At 33.6% G+C, this 21,270-nt stretch overlaps 2 protein-coding genes and 1 long non-coding RNA gene across 8 annotated transcripts; all 3 read left to right on the top strand.

The window, feature by feature from the left end:
* The first annotated feature begins 448 nt into the window (after positions 1-448).
* LOC110722073 (hydroxyproline O-galactosyltransferase GALT3-like) lies at positions 449-7,649 on the top strand. Of its 6 annotated transcripts, none has more exons than XR_002511514.1 (9): positions 449-813; positions 1,245-2,510; positions 2,830-3,065; positions 3,249-3,527; positions 3,778-3,906; positions 5,140-5,316; positions 5,412-5,519; positions 7,101-7,372; positions 7,466-7,649. XR_002511514.1 is itself a non-coding variant. In XM_021901313.1 (9 exons), exons 2-8 carry the CDS (start codon positions 1,718-1,720, stop codon positions 7,305-7,307), a joined length of 1,929 nt encoding a protein of 642 aa, XP_021757005.1. In that variant the 5' UTR covers positions 449-813; positions 1,245-1,717; the 3' UTR covers positions 7,466-7,649. The 6 variants fall into 6 exon arrangements, 4 of the variants coding, with proteins under 4 accessions (XP_021757005.1, XP_021757004.1, XP_021757001.1 ...); XR_002511513.1 differs by having other exon boundaries at positions 7,472-7,649; XM_021901313.1 differs by having other exon boundaries at positions 7,101-7,307.
* Positions 7,650-14,055: 6,406 nt separating this feature from the next.
* On the top strand, positions 14,056-15,156 carry LOC110722010 (disease resistance protein RGA2-like). The gene has a single exon (XM_021901230.1). It carries the CDS (start codon positions 14,056-14,058, stop codon positions 15,154-15,156), a length of 1,101 nt encoding a protein of 366 aa, XP_021756922.1.
* Positions 15,157-16,362: 1,206 nt separating this feature from the next.
* On the top strand, positions 16,363-20,764 carry LOC110722074. The gene is made up of 4 exons (XR_002511515.1): positions 16,363-17,092; positions 17,263-17,345; positions 17,496-19,609; positions 19,707-20,764. It is a non-coding gene; the product is annotated as an uncharacterized LOC110722074 (long non-coding RNA).
* The last annotated feature ends 506 nt before the right edge of the window (positions 20,765-21,270 follow it).

A 21,270-nucleotide genomic window follows, 5' to 3' on the forward strand; every position in this document is an offset into this window, starting at 1 on the left:
AAAAAAAAAAAAAATGGGGGGGGGGGGCGCCCTGGCTGGACGCCCAGCCAGCGGTGGTGGCGCCAGCTGCAGACGCCGCCACCAGTTGGCTGGCGCCTGGGCTGGACGCCATAGCCACGGCTGCGGCGCCTTGAATAAACGCCACAACCGTGGCTGTGGCGTCCAGCCCAGGCGCCAGCCAACTGGTGGCGGCGTCTGCAGCTGGCGCCACCACCGCTGGCTGGGCGTCCAGCCAGGGCGCCCCACCGCGGTCACGGCGGTTTTTTCCTTTTTTTTTTTTTTTTAAACAAAATGTACCTTTCCTCCTTGGGACATCCTTCCCTCCGCCGCCGCCGCCAATTCCTTGCCTTGTCGCCTCGACATTGCCGTTATTTGAATTTTTTTTTTTAGAGAGGTTGAAAGAAGATGAGCAATGAGAGTGTGAGTGTTTTTTTTTAAGGTCAAGGGCAATTTTGGCAAACCAAGTGAATTTTGTGGGCTTTATGTAGTAATTTGTGGGCGATGTTTAACAAATCCCTATTGCAAATTTAAGAGATTTTGGATTCAACTCATACCAAATGAGGTTGCTTAAATGCTTCAAAAAAATAAAAATAAAAAAATGAGGTTGCTTAATTAGTTAATTGTAGTGAACTCCCTCTAATAATAACCGGTTCGGTCAAAACCCTTATTATAATTTACAACGAGCTGAACTAATTTACTAGCTCGATAGAAGAGACCACCAAAAGAAGCGCAGGTGTCTTTTTCCAGTTCTGCTCAACTCCCGTCAACAAAATCTGAAATATTGTAATTTTCTCTTTTGATTCTCAAGCTGTGGTACGTTTACTCTAATCTTTGTTGCTTATACTTCAACATATATTCCTAATTTTACTGCGAATTTCTAGTACAAACTTTTCAAATTCTAAGCTGTTTTTCTACCTTCAGTTTCTCTTTTTATTTATTTTATTTTTTAATTTATTTTTGGTGGGTGTCGGATATATATGTCTGTAAGTTGGTATTAGATCTCAATACATTGTGATATTGATGGGTGTTAAACATTATGAAGTAATTATTTGTTGTTATTTCATTGGGCACAATTGAAGCTTCAAGCTATCTGTTAATCTTGGAATTTGGGTATTTTTTATTGAAATTGCGGATTTACCTTAGTGTAGTAAAGAACAACTTTGAATTAAAGAGTTGGAGTTTGATGCTCTCTATTGTAGTTCCAAACAACCATTGTACTTTTGATTGGGTTTGCGGTTTTGCAGATTTTTCTGGGAGTTTGCTGCTCAATGTTATGGTGTTCATGGTAGTTCAGAACAGCTAGTCTTTGCTAGATTGGGTTTGCGGATTTAAAGCTCTCTATATATCGTGCTATCTGTTGTAGTGGGGATAGCTAGCTAAGTAGCTAGTGTACATTTGATTGGGTTTGCGGATTTGTGGGTTTGATGCTCTCTACTTATTGTGCTATCTATTGTAGTCCAGGATAGCTATTGCATGTTTGATTGGGCTTGCGGGTTTTTTGGAGTTTGATGTTCACTATTGTGCGCTCTATGGTAGTTCAGAACTGTTAGTGTACTTTTGATTGGGTTTGCGGGTTTTTGGGAGTTTGATTCTTGCTCTATCGTAGTTCAGAACTGTTAGTGTACTTTTGATTGGGTTTGTGGCTTTGCAAATTTTTTGGGAGTTTGATGGGATGTCTTCCAATATTAGTGATAGTTGAGTGAATTATCTGTTGGGGATGAAGAAGTGGTCTGGGGGCACCCTTATTTTAGTTTTGTCTTTCGTTCTGGTGGTGAGGTATACCTACTTTGGCAATCAACCACCAAAGCCAATTAAACAATCAGCTTATGACTTCTTTAGAAACCATCCTAGTAATGATTCACAAGCGCAGGAAATCAGTTCGAATTCGAAATCTTCTGAGATCAATGTGACAAAAGTAGAAAAGATTAAAGAGAAGCCACATCTAATTGATGTTGAAGGGCTTAGTGACTTGTATAGTACTGTAAATGCATCGAAAGAAGATATGAAAAGCTTTGCAACATGGCCTCAGTTGCGTGCTGTGTTGTTAAGGTCAGATGGGTTGCCTGAAACAAGTAAGGGCGTAAAAGAAGCTTCTGTTGCTTGGAGAGAGTTAATTTCAATAATCAAGTGGGAGAAAAGTAAATCTGCTGGTGATGTCGACAATGTTAACAGAACCAATGAAATAAAATGTCCTTTTAGTGTTGGCACTTTTGATGAGCCTTTGAATAGTAGCAGGAGACTTCTTGAGCTCCCGTGTGGTCTTATTGAAGATTCTTCTGTTACTTTGATTGGTATTCCCAACGGGCGGAATAGAAGTTTCCAAATTGAGCTTGAGGGTGCGGGGTTTCCACATGAACAAATGCCTCCTATCATCTTGCATTACAATGTCTACCTTCCAGAAGAAAACAGTACAAATTATTCTGTAATAGTTCAAAATACATGGACTAATGAAGTTGGCTGGGGCAAGGAAGAAAGATGTCCTGGAGGAAGGTCAACAAACTATATGCAAGGTGAATTTCGTCTCATGTGTGAATATGTAGAACAATTGAACTGCTGCTAATTGCATCCATAAATATAATAATCTAATGTTGAGATGCTTTGGATTAGTCCCTCACTATCTTTTTTGTATTATGGAGATTATACACAATCAATTAGGACAGTATAAATCATATCCTCATGTCTTGCAGTCCTGCACAGACTATTCATCTGTCAGAGAGTACAATGAACCACTTAATAGTTCAGAAACATTTCCTTTGACTATATAGGAACCCCTTTCCCACTCTCTGTCTTTTGGATGATAAAGAAAGACTAACTATATTGTAATTGTAGTTGATGGACTGGCTAGTTGCTATGAGCAACTTATTAGAAGCGCTATGGAAGAAAATCAAAATAAGAGTCTTCCTGTTGGTGACAAGAAGATTAACAATTCCGTGGCTCATGCTCATATCAGAGCTAATTTCCCATTTAGTGAAGGGAGTCCATTCACTGCCACATTGTGGGCTGGTTTGGAAGGATTTCACATGGCTGTCAATGGAAGGCATGAAACTGCCTTCAAATATAAAGAGGTGAGATCATAATCATAATAAGCATATAATGAGCTTTTGGTAACTTTAAAATTTAGATGACATATATACACTCTGAATTATTGTGACCAGCTCACGAAGATAAAAAAATAAAATAAAAACACAACATAATATTTCTGGACAATTTAATAGTGACGGCTGTTTCTTCTTTCTTTATGGTTGCAGAACTTGGAGCCGTGGCTGGTTAGTAAAGTCAAAGTGACTGGAGGTGTGAGCATCTTGTCTGGCATAGCCAAAGGTCTTCCTGTATCAGAAGATCTTGATATAGTTTTTGACGCTGGTCAACTCAAAGCCCCATCATTGCTTAAAAGAAGAGTTGTGTTACTTGTTGGAGTTTTCTCAACTGGAAACAACTTTGAACGCAGAATGGCCTTAAGGAGGTCTTGGATGCAATATGAAGCTGTTCGCTCGGGGATTGTAGCTGTACGCTTTCTTATTGGTTTTGTAAGTAATGCTATTATTCTGAAGTATCTTTTTAAGCAATAAACTTATAGCTGATCCGGATGAAAAGTGTATTTATTGCTGCTAGTATATAATAGGTACTTATAGCTGATCCGGATGAAAAGTGTATCTAATGCTGCTAGTAAATAATAGGTAGCTATGCTTTAGAGATTTACACCCCTTTTACCACTTATTTTAAAGCTATGCTACTGTTCATGAGCAACTATATGATCTTTTCATCTACTTTATGCAGCACAAGAATGCAGAGGTAAATCTTGACCTGTGGAAAGAGGCTCAAGCATATGGAGACATTCAGCTGATGCCTTTTGTTGACTATTACAGTTTGATCAGCTTGAAAACAATCGCGGTTTGCATACTTGGGGTAGGTGGCTGCTAATGCATTTTATTAACCAAGATATTCTTCAGTGAACAATGTTTAGAGACTATCTTTATTAGCTTTATAACTCATGCAGCTACTGTTCACTTCTACCTGCTTAGATTATGCTCCAATCAAATATTGCCTTATTTTAGGATGTGTCTTTACCTTATCTGAACATCTGTGAATTTATTAGTCTTTACTTGACTTATCTGAAGTTATCTATTGGCCATGAACTTGAATTTCCCAAGCTTGTTAAAACTTGTAGTATTTGTGAATTTTGCTTGTGTTGGTCTTGAATTTTGAGTAGTTTGTGCTTATGAACCCTAAACCTAACACATCAAAATATATTAGCCCTTATATAAACTTATTGGTAACATCTCGCTGAGTGGGTTTTGCAGAATTTGTTTGCTTTTACCATCTCGCTGTATGTCAGTGTTTAGTTTCTAAGCTTCAACCCCTAATCAGTCCAATATTTCCCAATATTTAAGAAAAAGCAAATGAAAGATGAAACTTGTATTAGTACTTAGCAAAATGTTCATGTATGAAATTGGGAATTCAGTACCGGGGCAGCAGAGATAATAACGGAGATAGGCTCCAGCAGTTTATGTTTATTTGGATGTTCACTCAGTGAAACGGTAAAATAATGAGAGGCAGTGAACAAAGAGGGTAAGTTGTACTCTGGTAGTATCAGTCAAAAAGGATAAACACAAAGAGTCAAAGATTGTACAAGATTAGATTGTACAAGATTATAATATATGGTAATATTTTAAAGGGGTGAATAAAATTTGATAGATGACTTGCATGCATGACCTTCTTTTTTTCCAAAGAGATTATTATGGTATAGTAGGGATGTGAGAAATTTCAAATGGTGAAGTATTGTTAGGGTTATAGCTAAAATTCTTAAAAATAACTGCAAATCCAATGTACCTGATGCCTAATACTTTTGGGACAGTGGGAGTATTTCATGGGGTTTGTCTTCCTGATTCTGCAAAAAAAGCATCCAAGCAAGTGCTATCTTAATTATAAATTATAAATTATGGTTGACTTGCTTTTGACAATAGATGCAACTGGCAAGTAATGACTTCCAACCTTGTGCACGAGAAAAAGAAAAGAACAAGTTTTCATTTTTCTGTTATAGTGAGAAAAAGAAGAGTTGCAATGTAACTGTAACAAAGGATTTATTACATTTAGATTAATTCAGAAGAGTATCTATTTACATTTTTCTCTAAATTGCAGACCAAAATTATCCCAGCTAAATATATAATGAAGATCGATGATGATGCTTTTGTGAGAATTGATGTAGTGCTTTCAAATCTTAAGGAGAAGTCTGCTAGTGGTCTCCTGTATGGTCTCATATCATTTCAGTCATCTCCCCACAGGGACCAAGATAGCAAATGGTTTGTTAGCGAAGAGGTATCATTTATTGTCCTTTAATGTTCATTAAATTTTATCTGAAGTGTGACATTTATGCATTACCTCAAGTCCTTTACCAAGCTCCTGCTTTGTAGGAATGGCCAAAAGATTCATTTCCTCCATGGGCTCACGGTCCAGGCTATATAATTTCCCGTGACATTGCCAAATATATCGTGCGCAGTCATCAGGAAAGAGATCTTAAGGTAACTGGTTATTTGAGATTTTTTTCCCCCTTTTATTTACATGAAGTGACATGGAGCTTATAAACTAAACAAGGAAATGGGATGTATAAACTAAACAGTATGGATAGAATTGTTTAAGAATACAAGAAGTAAGGATAGAATTGTTTAAGAATACAAAAAGGTTTCCTTTTGTGTCTCAAATGATTATTCCTGTCGTAGTTTAATATTCTTATGACAGTCATCATAATATAAAAAGTAAAGACTTGGCAATGTAGATAGATTTCCATTAAAACATTAGGGGAGTTTATAAATGGTTGTCTATCAAAAGCCATTATGGAAAGGCGATGTAACCCTTTAGAATTAATGTGTGCCCTTGCTGTTTAGCTGGCCTAGCTTTTCTTCAGTTTTTGCATTGATGGAGATTTCTCCTGTGCTAATTGCACTCATTTTAATGCATATTACTATATTAGTGATATGTTGTTTTTCACTGGATTAAACCTTCTTTTTTCTACAAGACCATGAACTGCACAAGGGCTAAGGCATATCTTCTAATACCATTTTATTTGGATTTGAAATTTTTTAAAGTAATTCTTGATTTGATACCTTGACATCACTTTATATCCTGGTACCCTTAACTTTTAAATATATTCATTTCTTTCCCGACATGTTGGAAAAACTTTTTTTAAACCTGTACTTTCATGTAATACCTCCATTTTTTTGTATTCTATTCAGTTTCATCACTTCATGTGTTGATTAAGAAAATATTGGAAAACATGAGTGTTTGTAAGAAAAATGTTGTTTAAGTAAGAGAGAGAGAGTAAAAGGTCGGTGAGTATAAGAAAAAAGATAGATAAAGTAAGAGAGATTTTATTTATTACTCTGCATGTTTCTTTTTAATTTAACCATTTCCACTTTTCGTGCTTGCAAGTGCGAAACTTCGATTATATTATTAATTTTCTATAAGTAAAAATTATAAGATGTTGATATTTCGAAACCATACATTGAGATGAATCTAATAATGTCTCATATGATTGTTTTTCACCATATGTAAATCACGAATATAGTCAAAGTGGGAAATGTAAATAGTGTAAAATGTCAAAATGGGTTAAAAAATAAAACCGAGGGACTATAACTAGTTTTTTTTTTTCTTTTTCTTATCTACTTTTAAATTCAAATGAACATAAACTTATGTTAAACATTTATTTATCAAAGATCCTATTAAATTTGTTTTTAATGCTTATGTTTGATACTCTGATGATTATGTACTAATGTGTTTTCTTGATCAACAGATGAATAAAAATCAAGTATAAATAGTGCATAAAGTGAATATTTATCTTTTGTATCAATACTTTTCACTTTAATGTAGTTTTGCTTACTTTTGAGGGACGAAGTTGGATCTCATTTTGAACTTAATTCTAATTGGAACTTTGTTCTAATATGTGTGTGTACACGTATATATAGTTCATAAATAAAAAGACACCTTGGGAGTGTGTGTGTGTGTGTTTTTTTTTTTCCTCCAAGCAATACAATGGCCATTAAAAAAGGACCCTGAAACCTTGATGCATTAGCCTGCTTTGATATTCTTTTTAACTCCCATTTCAGCTTTTTAAATTAGAGGATGTTGCTATGGGCATTTGGATTGAGAAATACAAGGACAGTGGCCATGAAGTTAAATACATCAGTGATGATCGTTTTCACCATACTGGATGTGATGCTGATTACATCCTTGCACATTATCAAAACCCAAGGAAGGTGCTGTGCTTATGGGAGAAGTTGCAAAAGGAGCACCAGGCTGTCTGTTGTGAATAAGTACTGCACCAAGAACTTGCTTTCTTATATCCGCATTTTTGAAAAGTTTTGACTTTTAAGATCATGTATGCTGCTAGAAAACTGCACCTTTTGTATGATATATCTGTAATTCTTTTATTTTAAAAATTTTAATTTAGTTCATTTTTGTTTGGTGCAAGATGCAGTACGAAAATTGTTGGACTCAAACTTGATATCTTTGTTACAACCTGCAACGACTTTCTAATTGACTTCAATGGAGTTGTCTGCAAATGTAAGAACCAGTGCACATTATACACATGTAGATATACTGTATTTTCTCTTGTTAACAATTTATTGCAGAATTCTGTTTCTTTCGTCTTGATATATCTGGTTCAATTCTTCCCGTTTAGACATTTGTGTATGGAGTTTTTTTAATTTTTTTTATTGGTCTCTTGCACTGATAGACAAGCAGGGGCGGATTATTGTTCAGGCTGAATAGGGCTTGGCTCCTAATAAATTTTGAAGAAAAAATTATACTTGTAGTCTAGTATTTTGTTTAAAGGCCCATTATAAAAAGGGTAATGCTATATACAACATTAAGGGCTGCATATAAGCATTTAACATACTTCCTTTTTTAGTGTTAAGTTGGGAATTTATCAACAATTCACTAGCAAATCGGTGTAATAAATGTTTATTTATTGTCTATTTTTTTTTTCATTTTTAGCTTTTTATATGCAGCCCTATATATCTTTTTCCTAAAAAAAAAAAATGATTGTTTTCCTAATTTGCCTTAGAGCGTAGAAAAGCTACTTAAATATATAGAGAGTAATAGAGCATTTGTCTCCCAAAAAGTACTGACAACTCAATCCAAGAATAGGTGAACAATATCACTACTCGGTAAATCAAGTATCCATCCTCTATTCGAAATTTCTGTGTAATCTTCAATTTTTTTTTTATTTTTTTTTTTAAGTTTTTCATTTTCAATTTTTTAAATTAAATTTCTATGTTATATTAATTAGTTTGAGCACTAGAAAAACAAATTTGTTGTGAAATAATGGGGAAAGATGAGAAATTGAGAGAGAATTAATCTGTGTATATTATTCCATATGATAAGGTATATATATACATACAATATATTAGGGTTTAATTGGATAAGAATATAAACCCTAGATTGTTCCGGAATAATGGATATCCACAAATATTTCATAACACTCCCCCTTGGATGTCCATTATCGAAGACTGTGCCTCATTAAAACCTTATTAGGAAAACCCTGTGGGATAAAAACCTAATGAAGGAAAAAGAGTACAACATTCTTCGTAATACGCTCGAAATGCTGCCTCGTTAAAAACCTTACCAGGAAAAACCCAATATGGGACAAAAACCATGGTTAAGGGAAAAAGAGCGCAGCGCGTAATTTCTCCCCCTGATGAATACATAGCTTGAGGTCTTGTAATGCAATGAATCCAATATAGTTGAGTGTCCTCACACATGACGCAGAATATTATCATTCCTTGATTTTAATTTCGAGTCTTCCAAATCTTCAAAAAATTTTTACTCAAACAAGTGAGTCTTCATATCACCAAACCTATAACCATAATACATGTGTTTGTCCACATTTCATTCAAAATCTCTGTTCAAAGTTGCCTTAACTATTATACTTATGCCTTCTTCCAGAGGTCGTGAATAATCGAAATTGATGATCATTATAATTTGATTAAACATTCCTTAATAATAATATGGTAACCCATGATATTATTAATGTTGATTTTCCAATCTTGTATGAAATAATAATATAGCACATGTAATTATATACATTGATCATGGTTCTTCTGGACCATGATAAAACAGTATCACACATAAGTACCTTATTGATTCTTTAGAATATTTATAATTAACACGATAGTTCTCTTTCATATACAAATAGTAATTCTCATTACTAACACTTATATGCTCAAGCTTCAGGTTGAGATGTCAATGATTTAGTCACATAGACTTTTCAAGGGCTGGATATTTAAATTCGTCGTATATAAGTTCTTCAGGAACTCTTTTTACATGATTCATAACGTGCAATTAAATAAGTGTCATCAATAATTTCATTACAATTATAAGCCCATTGGAATATAAATATCTCTTTCTAATTTTTCATTAAAGTTGTAAATATGTCTTACTATACTTTGAATGAACATTCATATACACCACAACCATTGTAAGAAATTAATCCACGCAATATGAGATATATAAAACATGATAACTATTAAACAAATTATACAATGAGTAATGCATATAACAACTTCGAACATACGCAATGAATAATCTAATAACCTATGACTCACACATGCATATGAACATACATAGGACTCGAAATAATGTAAGACACTGTACAGTGTGGATTTAAAAATCCATATTTTATTGGATTTCGGGTCCATGATAAACTTATGATCATTATCATTATGTCGACATCAAAATGTACATATATTTCAGATCCCTTACTCATTAGTCCATTCTATTATGCGTATGCATATTATTCATCGGTTCCATTATGTGCCGGTATCATAAAATTCCTTTAATTTACATTCCGCATGCTATTTTACTATGATATCTGAATACATTTCTCATTTGGTACCATCACAACTTTTCTTACATAATAGGCCATCTATTATAATAATTCAGATATTTATACCACTTTTAGGGTATTTCATACACTATGGTATATACTATTATACTATTAGTGTCAACTGCACTATCTTGCCAAATATCATATCTATTAAACATATCTTTATTTTGTTGGAACCGATCGTATACAACCTACACTTCAGGTGTAGTGATTCAAGTACAATTGGCAAGATTTTATCTCAATGTATACACATAATTAATATGACCAAAATGTATCTTCAACGCTATGCAACATGAGTCATAACTGAATACAAATCAAATCATAAATGTGCAACATATCTTGATAGCATATGGATGAAAGTTGGCTAGAAAACATTTCAAATTACCATTATTTATATAGGGATCATCAGTTTTTTTTTTTTTTTTTAAATTTTTTTTTTGCCAACTTACTCCAATTCTCCCCCTAAGTTGGTAAAATATCTCATATGTAGGGGCATCACAGTTCTTCACCAACTTAGTATACAAAGTTCCAATAAAATTCATTTCATTAGGAGGATCACAATCAAAATTTATTTCTCAGAAGATTTGTATTTAACAAGTTTCATCTCTTCTGGAGAACAACTTCAATGAAGAATCATTTCTTCGTTAATTTTACATTACAGGTGTATTTATTATATATTACCTTTTTCATAATATCTTCTGGAAAACAATGTCAATGGGGAGACATGTGTTGTGCAGTTGTACTTTTTCCATTATTTTCCAATTTCTTATGTGCTGACATATAATAGCCCCAATCAAAAGAATTGTTATACAAGCATAGATCACTTGCTTGTAATTCTACTAGGTGGTGATCTTCTGGATCTTTAAAGCCTTAAATAATGTATTTGGTGATCTTCTGGATCTTTAAAGCCTTAAATAATGTATTTGGTGAGCTTTTAGTTCTCTGATAATTTACAATAATATATACGATATTTTGGTGAACTTCTGGTCACCTATTACTCTTTTATAAAAAAAATCAAAACTTATTAACCCTTGAAATTTTCATATATACAAATTAATATGAATCAGAATCCAAATATAGCTCAATCTCAATTTTATGTCTTGCCATTCAATTCATTTCATATATTTGTCATTGAGAGAGCGTCAGCACATTATCAAACGAAATTTCAGGTTTCCATAACGGATAATTTTTAAACCCTGATGGCCTAATTTAATTATCACATCCAATCACTTCTCTAAATTTGAACTCTGGCCAGTTTTCCAACACTAGTGATCATTTTATCAATTTTACTTCATGCATGACTATGAATGTGATGTAATATTAGAACACCAACATGTGTTTCTTTATACAATTAGCAAGACAATCAACTAATCTCACATATCGATTTTACTAAAAATAATTTTATTCTAGAAATGTAAAGGGATTTATCTTTTCCTCAAATTTGTCATTGTCAATAGTTGCTCCATTCCTTTTCTGAAGGTTCTTATTTATTTATTTATTTATTTTTAATCTATTGGACTACAATGCTTCAGACGTGCTTTAGGTTTCATTATTAACTGATGTTGTCCTTCTGGGACAATAATTTTAATTGGAGCATTTACAACCAGTAATGATCAATGACATTCATTTATTTACATCCATTTTCAGGATGGTGTGGTCGCTTTTATTAAATAAATTATTGACATTGATATTAAAGCAAATGTATGCAATACTGACCATCAATATATCATACAATTCATGTGCAAGGATTATATATAATAACGAAATGAATAATATCTCCCCCTAATCCTTGCATATGGGGATATGAAATAAATCTTAATTATCCAACAACCTTGAAATCCCTTGCACTCAAACCATAAATCCTTTTGGTAATGTCATGTATCAAGCAAAGAAAAATATTCTTATAAAACTCTTACTTGTTTCTCCTGCCCAATTATATTCATCTTTATGTTGAAAATTCGGTAAACTATGGGCATAAAACATTCTTCAAGTAATTTGCTCAAAATAGCATGTTTAATTAATTTCTTGAACTCATAACACTATTATTTGCTCAAATAATTATGAACTTTATCATGAATTTTATATATATATATATATAAAATATATACTTGTTAATTCTTCAATAATCAAGAGATTTCATGACATATATAGGAACACATTAGTTTTGTGAACGGAGAATAATCCAGTCAACATAATTTCAAAACCATTAGACATTTCTAGATTGTTCCAGAAGGTTTCTAACCCATATGTATATAGTTATTATTAGATCTATTTTTCATAATTTGTTCTCTTCAGGAGATCAATAACTCAACATCAATGGGGAGACATATAGTTGATGCACTTAAATAAGTATTAGAAGAATCAAAGGAACTGTAAATCAACAAGTACTACAAACAAATAAGCTATCATAGAACACACTCACCAAGGTGAGTTACTAACTTTTAATTATAATCATACGGTCAAACCCATAATCAAATTATCAAACCCCACATAACATAACAAAACAATGCGGAGTACGTCATAAATATATACGAAGTAACATGTATTAAAAGGCCATAATAAGTACTTGTATATTTTGTGAAAATAAAATTCAATATAATAAATGAAATAAGGAACTTCCCTGTTAAACATAATGACTTCATGATACCTCCTGTCAAAACTCAACCAACACCGCTAATACACTAATCGCATACTAGATTTTAATCGGCTTTTCTTAGCTTAATTTTAACAGTAATTTGATTGGTGCTTAGAGCTTTGGTGATCCATAATTAATAAACAATTCATTACAAAATCATATAATACGTAAAAAGATTCATGCTATTGAAATATTTTGCAAATCAAATCAAACGATATATAACTTCACATAATTGTATCCATGATGCTAAACATGTGATAATAGTATAATACTCATTTAAAACGGACCTGATTCTCATAATAGATTAACACAATTCAATCGGGTACATAAAAGAAATTTATCAAATCACTTAGATTATATGTTCAAGAATAATTTTACTCTAATCGGAAATAATTTGTCGTGGTGCAATTAACGAGGAAAATCAAACAAGTACTTTACTCCATCAAAAAATATATATAATATTCCCATCATAAATCAATAATCAATAATATATACTAAAAGACACACCAGCAATGACACGTGTCATCGACCGATGTGTCCTAAAAAATATATTACGAATATTTTTATTTATTTCTTTAGATCTTCTTTTAAATAAAGTTTAAATGAGGAAAAAAAATTATAAAAAAGGTAAGTAACTTTAATTGTAGAAAATTAGTTATCATCTAGAATTTTAATTATAGAAAGAATAAATAAACAATAATTTTTTAGGAAAAAAAAATATCATATAGATTATCAACATAAGATTTTTATTACTTATTTTTGTTAAGAAACTTATCTTGATAATCAATATCTATGTAAAAATATCAATAAATAAATGTATAACTTATTGATTGATAACTATTTATTATATAATGTATATATAGTACCAAAATATAATTTCAAATACATTGATATTTGAATTAGAGTTGATAGTAGGAGAAAAGTTGAATAAGAAATAAGATGTTATTGGAATAATGATTTGAATAATATTATTTTAGGTTGGATGATTTTGAATGAAATAATAGGGTGATCTTACTTGTGTGCAAAAAGAAAATTTATTCACAGGGTTAGTACATAGCTCTAATTGATTTTTTCATGAATATGTTTCATTTTAATAAATATTTCGATAATTTAGTTCATACTTTTTGTTGACAATAATACTGAAATTAACCGTGCATGGCACGGGACCTAATCTAGTTATGAATGAAGTCTTAACCAAAACCACCATTATTAGGGGATAATAGAGTGATGAGAATTTGTCTTAAAAGCACTATAGATAATACTCTACAACATACTACATATATATAACAAGTCAAACAATATTAAACCAATTAGTGTCATGCCAAACTTGTTTCACTGATATAGGTATATTATTCGACAGTTTATGTGGCAAGCATTTAGGAGTACTAATTTAATTTCGACATTGCAAAACAAAACAACGAATAAAATACTAAACTTTCGTAACATAATTAACATATACAGTATATACAATATGGTTACGAAAATAATAAGTAGATGAAAAACTTTTTCTGTTTTTTCTTCTTGAAAACTTTACTGTAACATGGACGCTGCTACTGCACTTGCTGTTGCTCAGACGCTGTTTGCGACGTTACAGTGTGCAGAAGTGCGAAAGCTATGCTCCATCATTAAATATGAATCTGAACTTGAAAAGCTGATTGAAACTGTCGATACCATCAAGAGTGCTCTCCGGGATGCTGACTCCAAGTGTCAGGAACTCACATATGGAGGCCAAAACTGGGTCAAGAACCTCAAGGATGCTGTCTACGAAGCTGATGATCTGTTGGATGAATTCAACACTGTTGCTCACCAGTTAGAAAAAACGCCCGGTGGTAAGGTTATGAAGAAGGTACGCCGTTTCTTCTCTTCTAATAACCAATTGAAATTTGCTATCAATATGTCAAAAGAGATTGAGACTCTTAGGGAGAAGATGGATGGCTTGGCTAAAAACCGTAGGGATTTTGGGTTTAGTGAGCTTTATAAGCCTGTGAAAAGGAGAGAGGAAACCTGCTCTTATGTGTACGAGCAGGATATTATTGGGAGAGATATAGACAAGGAGGCTATTGTAGATTTGTTGTTAAAAGATGACTTGGAGGATAACATATCTTTTGTGACTGTTGTGGGTATTGGGGGGTTGGGTAAAACTGCTCTTGCCCAACTTGTGTTTAGTGATAATAGAATTAAAGAAGTATTCAAAGATGACATGTACTGGGTTTGTGTGTCTGAAAATTTTGATACAAAAGATATTTTAGGTAAAATGCTTGAGATGAATGAGCTAGGATTTGAGGGCCTGCACAAAGAAGTTCGAAATAAGATAGGAGGGAAAAGATTTTTGCTTGTTTTAGATGATGTATGGTATGAGAACGGTAGAAAATGGGATGAGTTGAAAAACTTCTTGATTTTAGGTGGAAGGGGAAGTAGGATTTTGGTGACTAGCCGCTCCAGAAAGGTTGCAGGAGCTATTGGAAACTATCCAATTCATGAGTTACCAGGTTTATCCGTAGAGGATTCTTGGGCATTGTTCAAGAAGATATCACTTGGTCAGAAGGAAGACGAAGCAACCACTGGCCTTGTCGAGATAGGAAGAGATATTGTGATAAAATGTGCCAATGTGCCTCTCTCCATAAGGGTGGTGGCCAGTTAACTGAATGTATGTTTGTAAAACTTGAGTCTTTGAAGTTATGGTATAAACTTGAGTCTAATCACAAACAAAGTCAAGAAACATTTCTCAATAGCCTGCTATTTGTCCACCAATTTCAATTTCAGAAGATGAGTGTGAAGAAGTACGGCGGTACCAAATTGCCAGGTTGGGCGTCAGGGCTTGTGAGTATTGACTTGACACGATGTAAAGAGCTGAAATATCTGCCATCATCACTGAGTCAACTTTGCCTTCTCAAAACCCTTCACCTTGAGAGTCTGGAAAATGTTGAGTACATAGAGAGCTATGCACCATCTCCATCAGCTTTATTCTTCCCGTCTCTTGAGAATTTAGAGCTCGTTAGAATGCAAAAATTAAAAGGATGGTGGAGAGATGTTACAGGGATGGAGAAGGAAGCTGTTTTCATTCCGTCATTTCCTCGTCTCTGTGAATTGAATATTAGACGTTGCGAGAGATTGACGTACATTCCTCCATGTCCACTTGTAAAAAAAATGCATCTTTACAATGAATCACTGACAAATTTTATGCGACTAGGTAGAGTTCACAGCAATCCAATGTCTCATGCGTTTTCAATTCCCTATGTAAGGAGTTTGTTAGAAGTGCTTTTTGTATAAAATTTAATGAGATAGATAATTTGGGAACAATTATGGAGAGATTACAAAGTTTCGCCTCTTCTCTTCAAGACCTCGAAATAAGGTATTGCTGGGGATTGGAGAATCTGGAAATAGAGCATCTCACCAACCTAAAATCCCTTACATTAGATGGCAATTCACAAGGGATTCCCTGGAAATCTCTTCACTCTCTTTCTTCCTTGAGATTAAGTAATTTCAATGATGTAATACTGCCAAAAGGGGATCCAATACTTGACATCCCTTCAATCCCTCAAGCTTGATGGATGCTACAAACTGAAATCATTGCCAGAAGAAATGCGCTGCCTCACCTCCCTCACTACATTTGGAATGAAGTTTTCCAACACTGAGCTCCGCTTCAGATGCCAAAATTCAAAGGGGGGAAGACTGGCCCAAAATATGCCACATTCCTAATCTTGAAATTGCAGATTATTGAAGTCAACCATCATCATCAACATAGTTACACAGCAATCATCATCAAAGAGTTTAAGGTAACGTAACATATCATCTTTGTTAATCAATTTACTACTTGAAATAGCGGTTTCCCTATACAATGGTATTTTTCCCAACATAGTGGTAAAAAATGGTTAAAATGGTTTTACAGTTTTACTAGTAAAAGAGCCATTTCTCATTCAGCTGATGGTTATGGATCAGTGAAGTGGTTTCTCATTCAACTAATGAATTAATTGCATTATCGAGGGAAAGGGCTCAGGTATTTGTGTTTTTTAAAAGACAAAAAAGTAAGAGTGATGCTCAATTGCTCATTGTTGACAGGGTAATAGCACATTTCTACTCCTAGTCAATCTGAAATGGAGCTTCTTTATGGATGCCATAGCAGCTTCCCAAAACTGTGTTAATCATAACACCTATGTATGCTTTGTATCGTCTTTAACAAAGCTATTGACTCATTGAGCGATTACAGTTTTGTGGTTGGGGCTGGCTAGTAACAGCTGACATGGGGTAAGTCAGTCCTTTAGTTGGGATATTTTCACAAGTAATAAACAGACATTGTGGATATTGTACTTCTATCTCAAACAAATTTTTTTCCTTATGGTCTTCTGAACTTTACGAGCAGGGGGAAAAAAAGCAGCATGTTGTTGGCTTAACTTGTCTTTGTCAGATATATTTAATGCTGTTGATGTTGAGTGTTGCTTTTTTATTTTTTATTTTTTCATTTTTGTTTATCTTACTCTTTGAATTAGGTGAGGGGAGGTCTACGTTCCCGACTGATTGGATGGTGGTATTGATCAACGTTCATGCTCAAATACAGAAGATTTTTTTTATGTTTAGAGGTATTTAAAAACATAGTTTATCATCAATCAAATGTGAATGAGTTTAAGATTAGATCTACCTAGGAAATAAGAATTTAACTAAGCGAGATAAGAAGGTTACGTGGACAAGTATTACACTTCCATTTGCTTTCTAATGCATCTATCAATCTAATTGTTTTATGATTCTGCAGAAACTATGCTGTTAATGGTTATTTGGCATAAGAATTTTCAGTAATGATGATGACCTTGGCAAGAAGCTCTAGCTGTCTTACATGTAAGCTGCTTTATTACTTTATCACTGCAACTTTTGTTCCTTTGAAGTACGTTGTCATTTCAACCAAAGATATAGTACTAATCAATAGCCCTACTTGCTCTGTGTTTGTAAGTGACTATTAGTAATTATTATTTCTGTGCGCCTTTGCAGAACATTCATTTGTGATGACGCATTAGATCAGATATTTCATGTGTTACATGAAGTGAAGCTTTTACAATGGGAGGAAAATTTACAATTTGCTGCAGGTTATTATTGTGACAAAATTATTCCAAAGAAAATGAGTTGGAGATGTGCATGCAGGTAAAATAGCGCAACGGACTAGCGTGTTTCACTCAAGAGATAGATAAAATAGATGGAAGGTTGTAGTTTGTATTAGCTTAAAGCTTTCGAAAATGCGTTAATGGCTTTAGGCCATTACTTTCAAATGTCAAAATACAAATTATTTCTGGACAAACTTCTCTACTCTAGACCACTTCTATTTATACTAATACTACCTTACAAGGGTTGGCCAACACAGCCTTAATTGCTACTAGTACTACTCTTGTCTTCTTCTAACTTTACCACAGTAACAAACAATAGCCAAGGTTGCTTGTCTGTTGCACTTTAACGGTCCTCTGCCTGACCTTGTAGTGGGCACGGCTTGTTGTTGTTGTTGGTCGGCTGCTGCTGCTGCTGCTTCTTCTGTCGCCTGCTGTAGGTTAAGATAGTGGGTGGTGGTGTTGGGTTCATTTGCAAATAGATGTAATTTTGTCAAGCTTGGCTGCAGCAACTGAAGATCTTTGTACTAAATAAATTTCTGATTTTAGCAGTGCCTCAAAGTCTCGAACTATAGATTCTCTTATAAGCTCAAATCCCTTGGGCTTATGTAAGTCCAATGAACATGTACGTTTAATTGAACTTGGTTTTCACTAGTACTTTATGTTGATTCTGGTTTTGTGGCTAGTGCTATAACATTCTAATATTCATCTCTGCATTGCAGGGTATAAACCGTATATATATAACCCTTGAAAATGGTGGTTCATGGGTGTCCCTACTTATATTGGAAGCTCATTGTTGACAGGGTAATGCATATTTCTACTCTGAGTTTGAAATAGAACTTCTGTACAGTAGTCATAGCATCTAGCCCTTAGGCTATTAGCTTAACTTGTCTTTGCCGGATAAGTTCTGTGTAGTTGATGTTGATTTTTTTTTTCTTTGCATGAATGAGTCACTTAGGTGAGGGGAGGTCTACATACCGAGTACCTGACTGATTAGATGGTGATATTGGTCGCAAATCACAATTCATACCTGACAAATTGGATGCATGTCTAGAGGTATTTAAATACATAGTTCATCATCAATCAAATTTGACTGAGTTTTAAGATTAAACCTACCTTGGAATTTAACCAATAGAACTAAGAATATTACATGGATAATGTTGGTCAAGCATTTCATTTACATTTGCTCTCTGATGTATCTATCAATCTAGTTATTTTATGGTTCTGTAGAAACTCTGTTGGTAATGGTTATTTGACTTGAATTTTGAGCAATACCGTGAAGCGGTGGTGATTGTGAGCTGCAAATTGATGATAAATTTTTGTGATGACCTTAATTGGCAATAGGCTCTAGCTTTCTTACATGTAAGCTGCTATATCAAATAGTTTGGATTATTAGATAATAAACCTTAGTTGGGATTATTAAAAGTAAATCGCATATAATAAATTTGTCATTGCAACCAAAGATTATTAAAAATAAATGAGGGTGGATATTGACTTGAAAATTATCTGTATTCTTGATTTCTTGTTTTTCAGAGAAACTCCTAGCTAACTAGTGTTGAATGTTGCTCAATTTTTATCAACAATCCATAGCTCTAAAATTTAAGCCTGAAAGTATTTCTATTATCTCAAACACATATAAATGAAAGATTTTAAAGAGTTTGCTTGATCAATTGAATTTGACGTTAGAACCTTACAGATTATATGCATCACACTAATCTATTATTATCTGTTTTCTTTGTAAGAGACTATTAGTAATTTTATTTTTATTTTTGTGAGCCCTTGCAGAAACATATTTTTGCAATGATGCAGGAGAGAATTTACATGTTATATGAACTGATAAAATTATTCCAAAGAAAATGGGTTGGAGATGTGCTCTGCAGGTAAAACAATTGTGATTGCTGCAGCAACTGAATATCTTTTTACTAGTATATTTCTGATACTGCAGTGCCTCAGACCTGAGATGCCTCTTATAAGCTCAAAACCCTTGGCCTTAAGTCCAATGAACATGTATGTTCACTTCAATTTGGTTTTCATTAGTTCCTTACGTTGATTCTGATTTTATGGCTTATCCTGCTATATTCTAATATTCATCTATGCATTACAGGGTATAACCATTGAAAATGCTGGTTTGTGGATGTCTCTACATATATTGCCAATATTGGACGCCGTGAAGCTTGAATTTCCTTATTGGTTTCTCTTACGCTCTTACCATGCGTCCATGTGATGACTACTGCCGTACAAAAGATATAGAAATACCAAGTTACAAGCAAAATGCCGTCCAATAAGGTTGGGAATTGGGATTGGTAGATGCTGCACAAAAGATATTCCTAGAGTCCTAAATATACAAGCAGAATACCTCCTAATTAGGTTATCAAAGGTAAATGCACCACCAAAGCTAGTCATAGCTATAGAAATACCAAATTTACACACTGCATATCCGCTATTAAACATCAACATGACCCCAAAACCTTTATAATACACAAATCTAAGGTAATAGACATGATTAAGTCCCTGACAAGGAAGCTCCAAGCTCTGCATCATAAGTTGTATGCCTTGCAGCCTTGGCACGACACTGACATTGTCGTTTATGTGCAACAACATTCAGGGGATTGAGAAGACCAGTCTCTCTCAAAAAAGGTAACGAGGGAGCTCAAACTGAACATGATTGTAAATACTTGACAAGCATCAACACAAAACTATTGAACCGATTATTTGCTGGTCTCCAATAACTCAAAATCAATAGTAGTTAGATGCATATTGACAAGCATTTATTACAGTTATGTTGACCTTAAGTTTTGATGATGACTTAAGGAACCTAAGCAAACCCATATAAGTTTAACTTTCGTTTTTAGCTTTGATTAGTAACAGGTTTATGCTATGAAATTCTGAGTAAGAATGGAGTATGGAACAAGGTCTAAGTCAGCTATGGAAGGATAAAGAAGCCAATCACAAGTCGTGTTCCTTTAATGAGGAACAAGCTCCAGAGTTGAATCTTCAAAGGCGAGTTCCTTGCATGAGGAACTGAAGCTTCGAGCTCAGAGTTTCAAGGAGTCTAATGTATTTTTATCTTTATTTTAGGCTTCTTGTATTTATGCTAAGTACAATGATAATTTAGGATTTAAGTGGATTTAATTTTATATGATATAGATTTAATTTTCCATATTTTAAGTGGATTTAATTTTATATGATATAGATTTAAGTGGATTTAATTTTATATGATATAGATTTAATTTTCCATATTTTAACTTGTTAATTTTCGAAAATATCTTTTTAAGTTAAAATATCTTTTTTGAAAAGATTTTCTGTTTTGTTCGTGCCTATCTTTTTGGAAAATCGGTTTTTGGAGAATCTTTATATCAACATATGTTTACTTTGTCAAAAGTGTTTTGAGAAAATTAAGGTGTAGACATCTACTTTTGGCCTCCTGTCTCGACAGGAAGTGCAATGACGATAACTAAAGCCATCTTCATGTTGGATCGAAGTTAAGAATACTTATGGATAACTGGATAAGCCACAAAACACAAAAAACTAGCCCAAATTAAAGAAAAAGCCAAAACAAAGGTCCAATTAACTATAGATGTTTTATAAAGAGTGATACTCTTAAAACATTCGGAAAACCATTTATCATAAGATGAACCATTCAGGTTTTGGAGTAATTTAAAATTTCA

This window comes from Chenopodium quinoa, unplaced genomic scaffold (assembly GCF_001683475.1).
Source record: "Chenopodium quinoa cultivar QQ74 unplaced genomic scaffold, ASM168347v1, whole genome shotgun sequence".
Classification (NCBI taxonomy): Eukaryota; Viridiplantae; Streptophyta; class Magnoliopsida; order Caryophyllales; family Amaranthaceae; genus Chenopodium; species Chenopodium quinoa.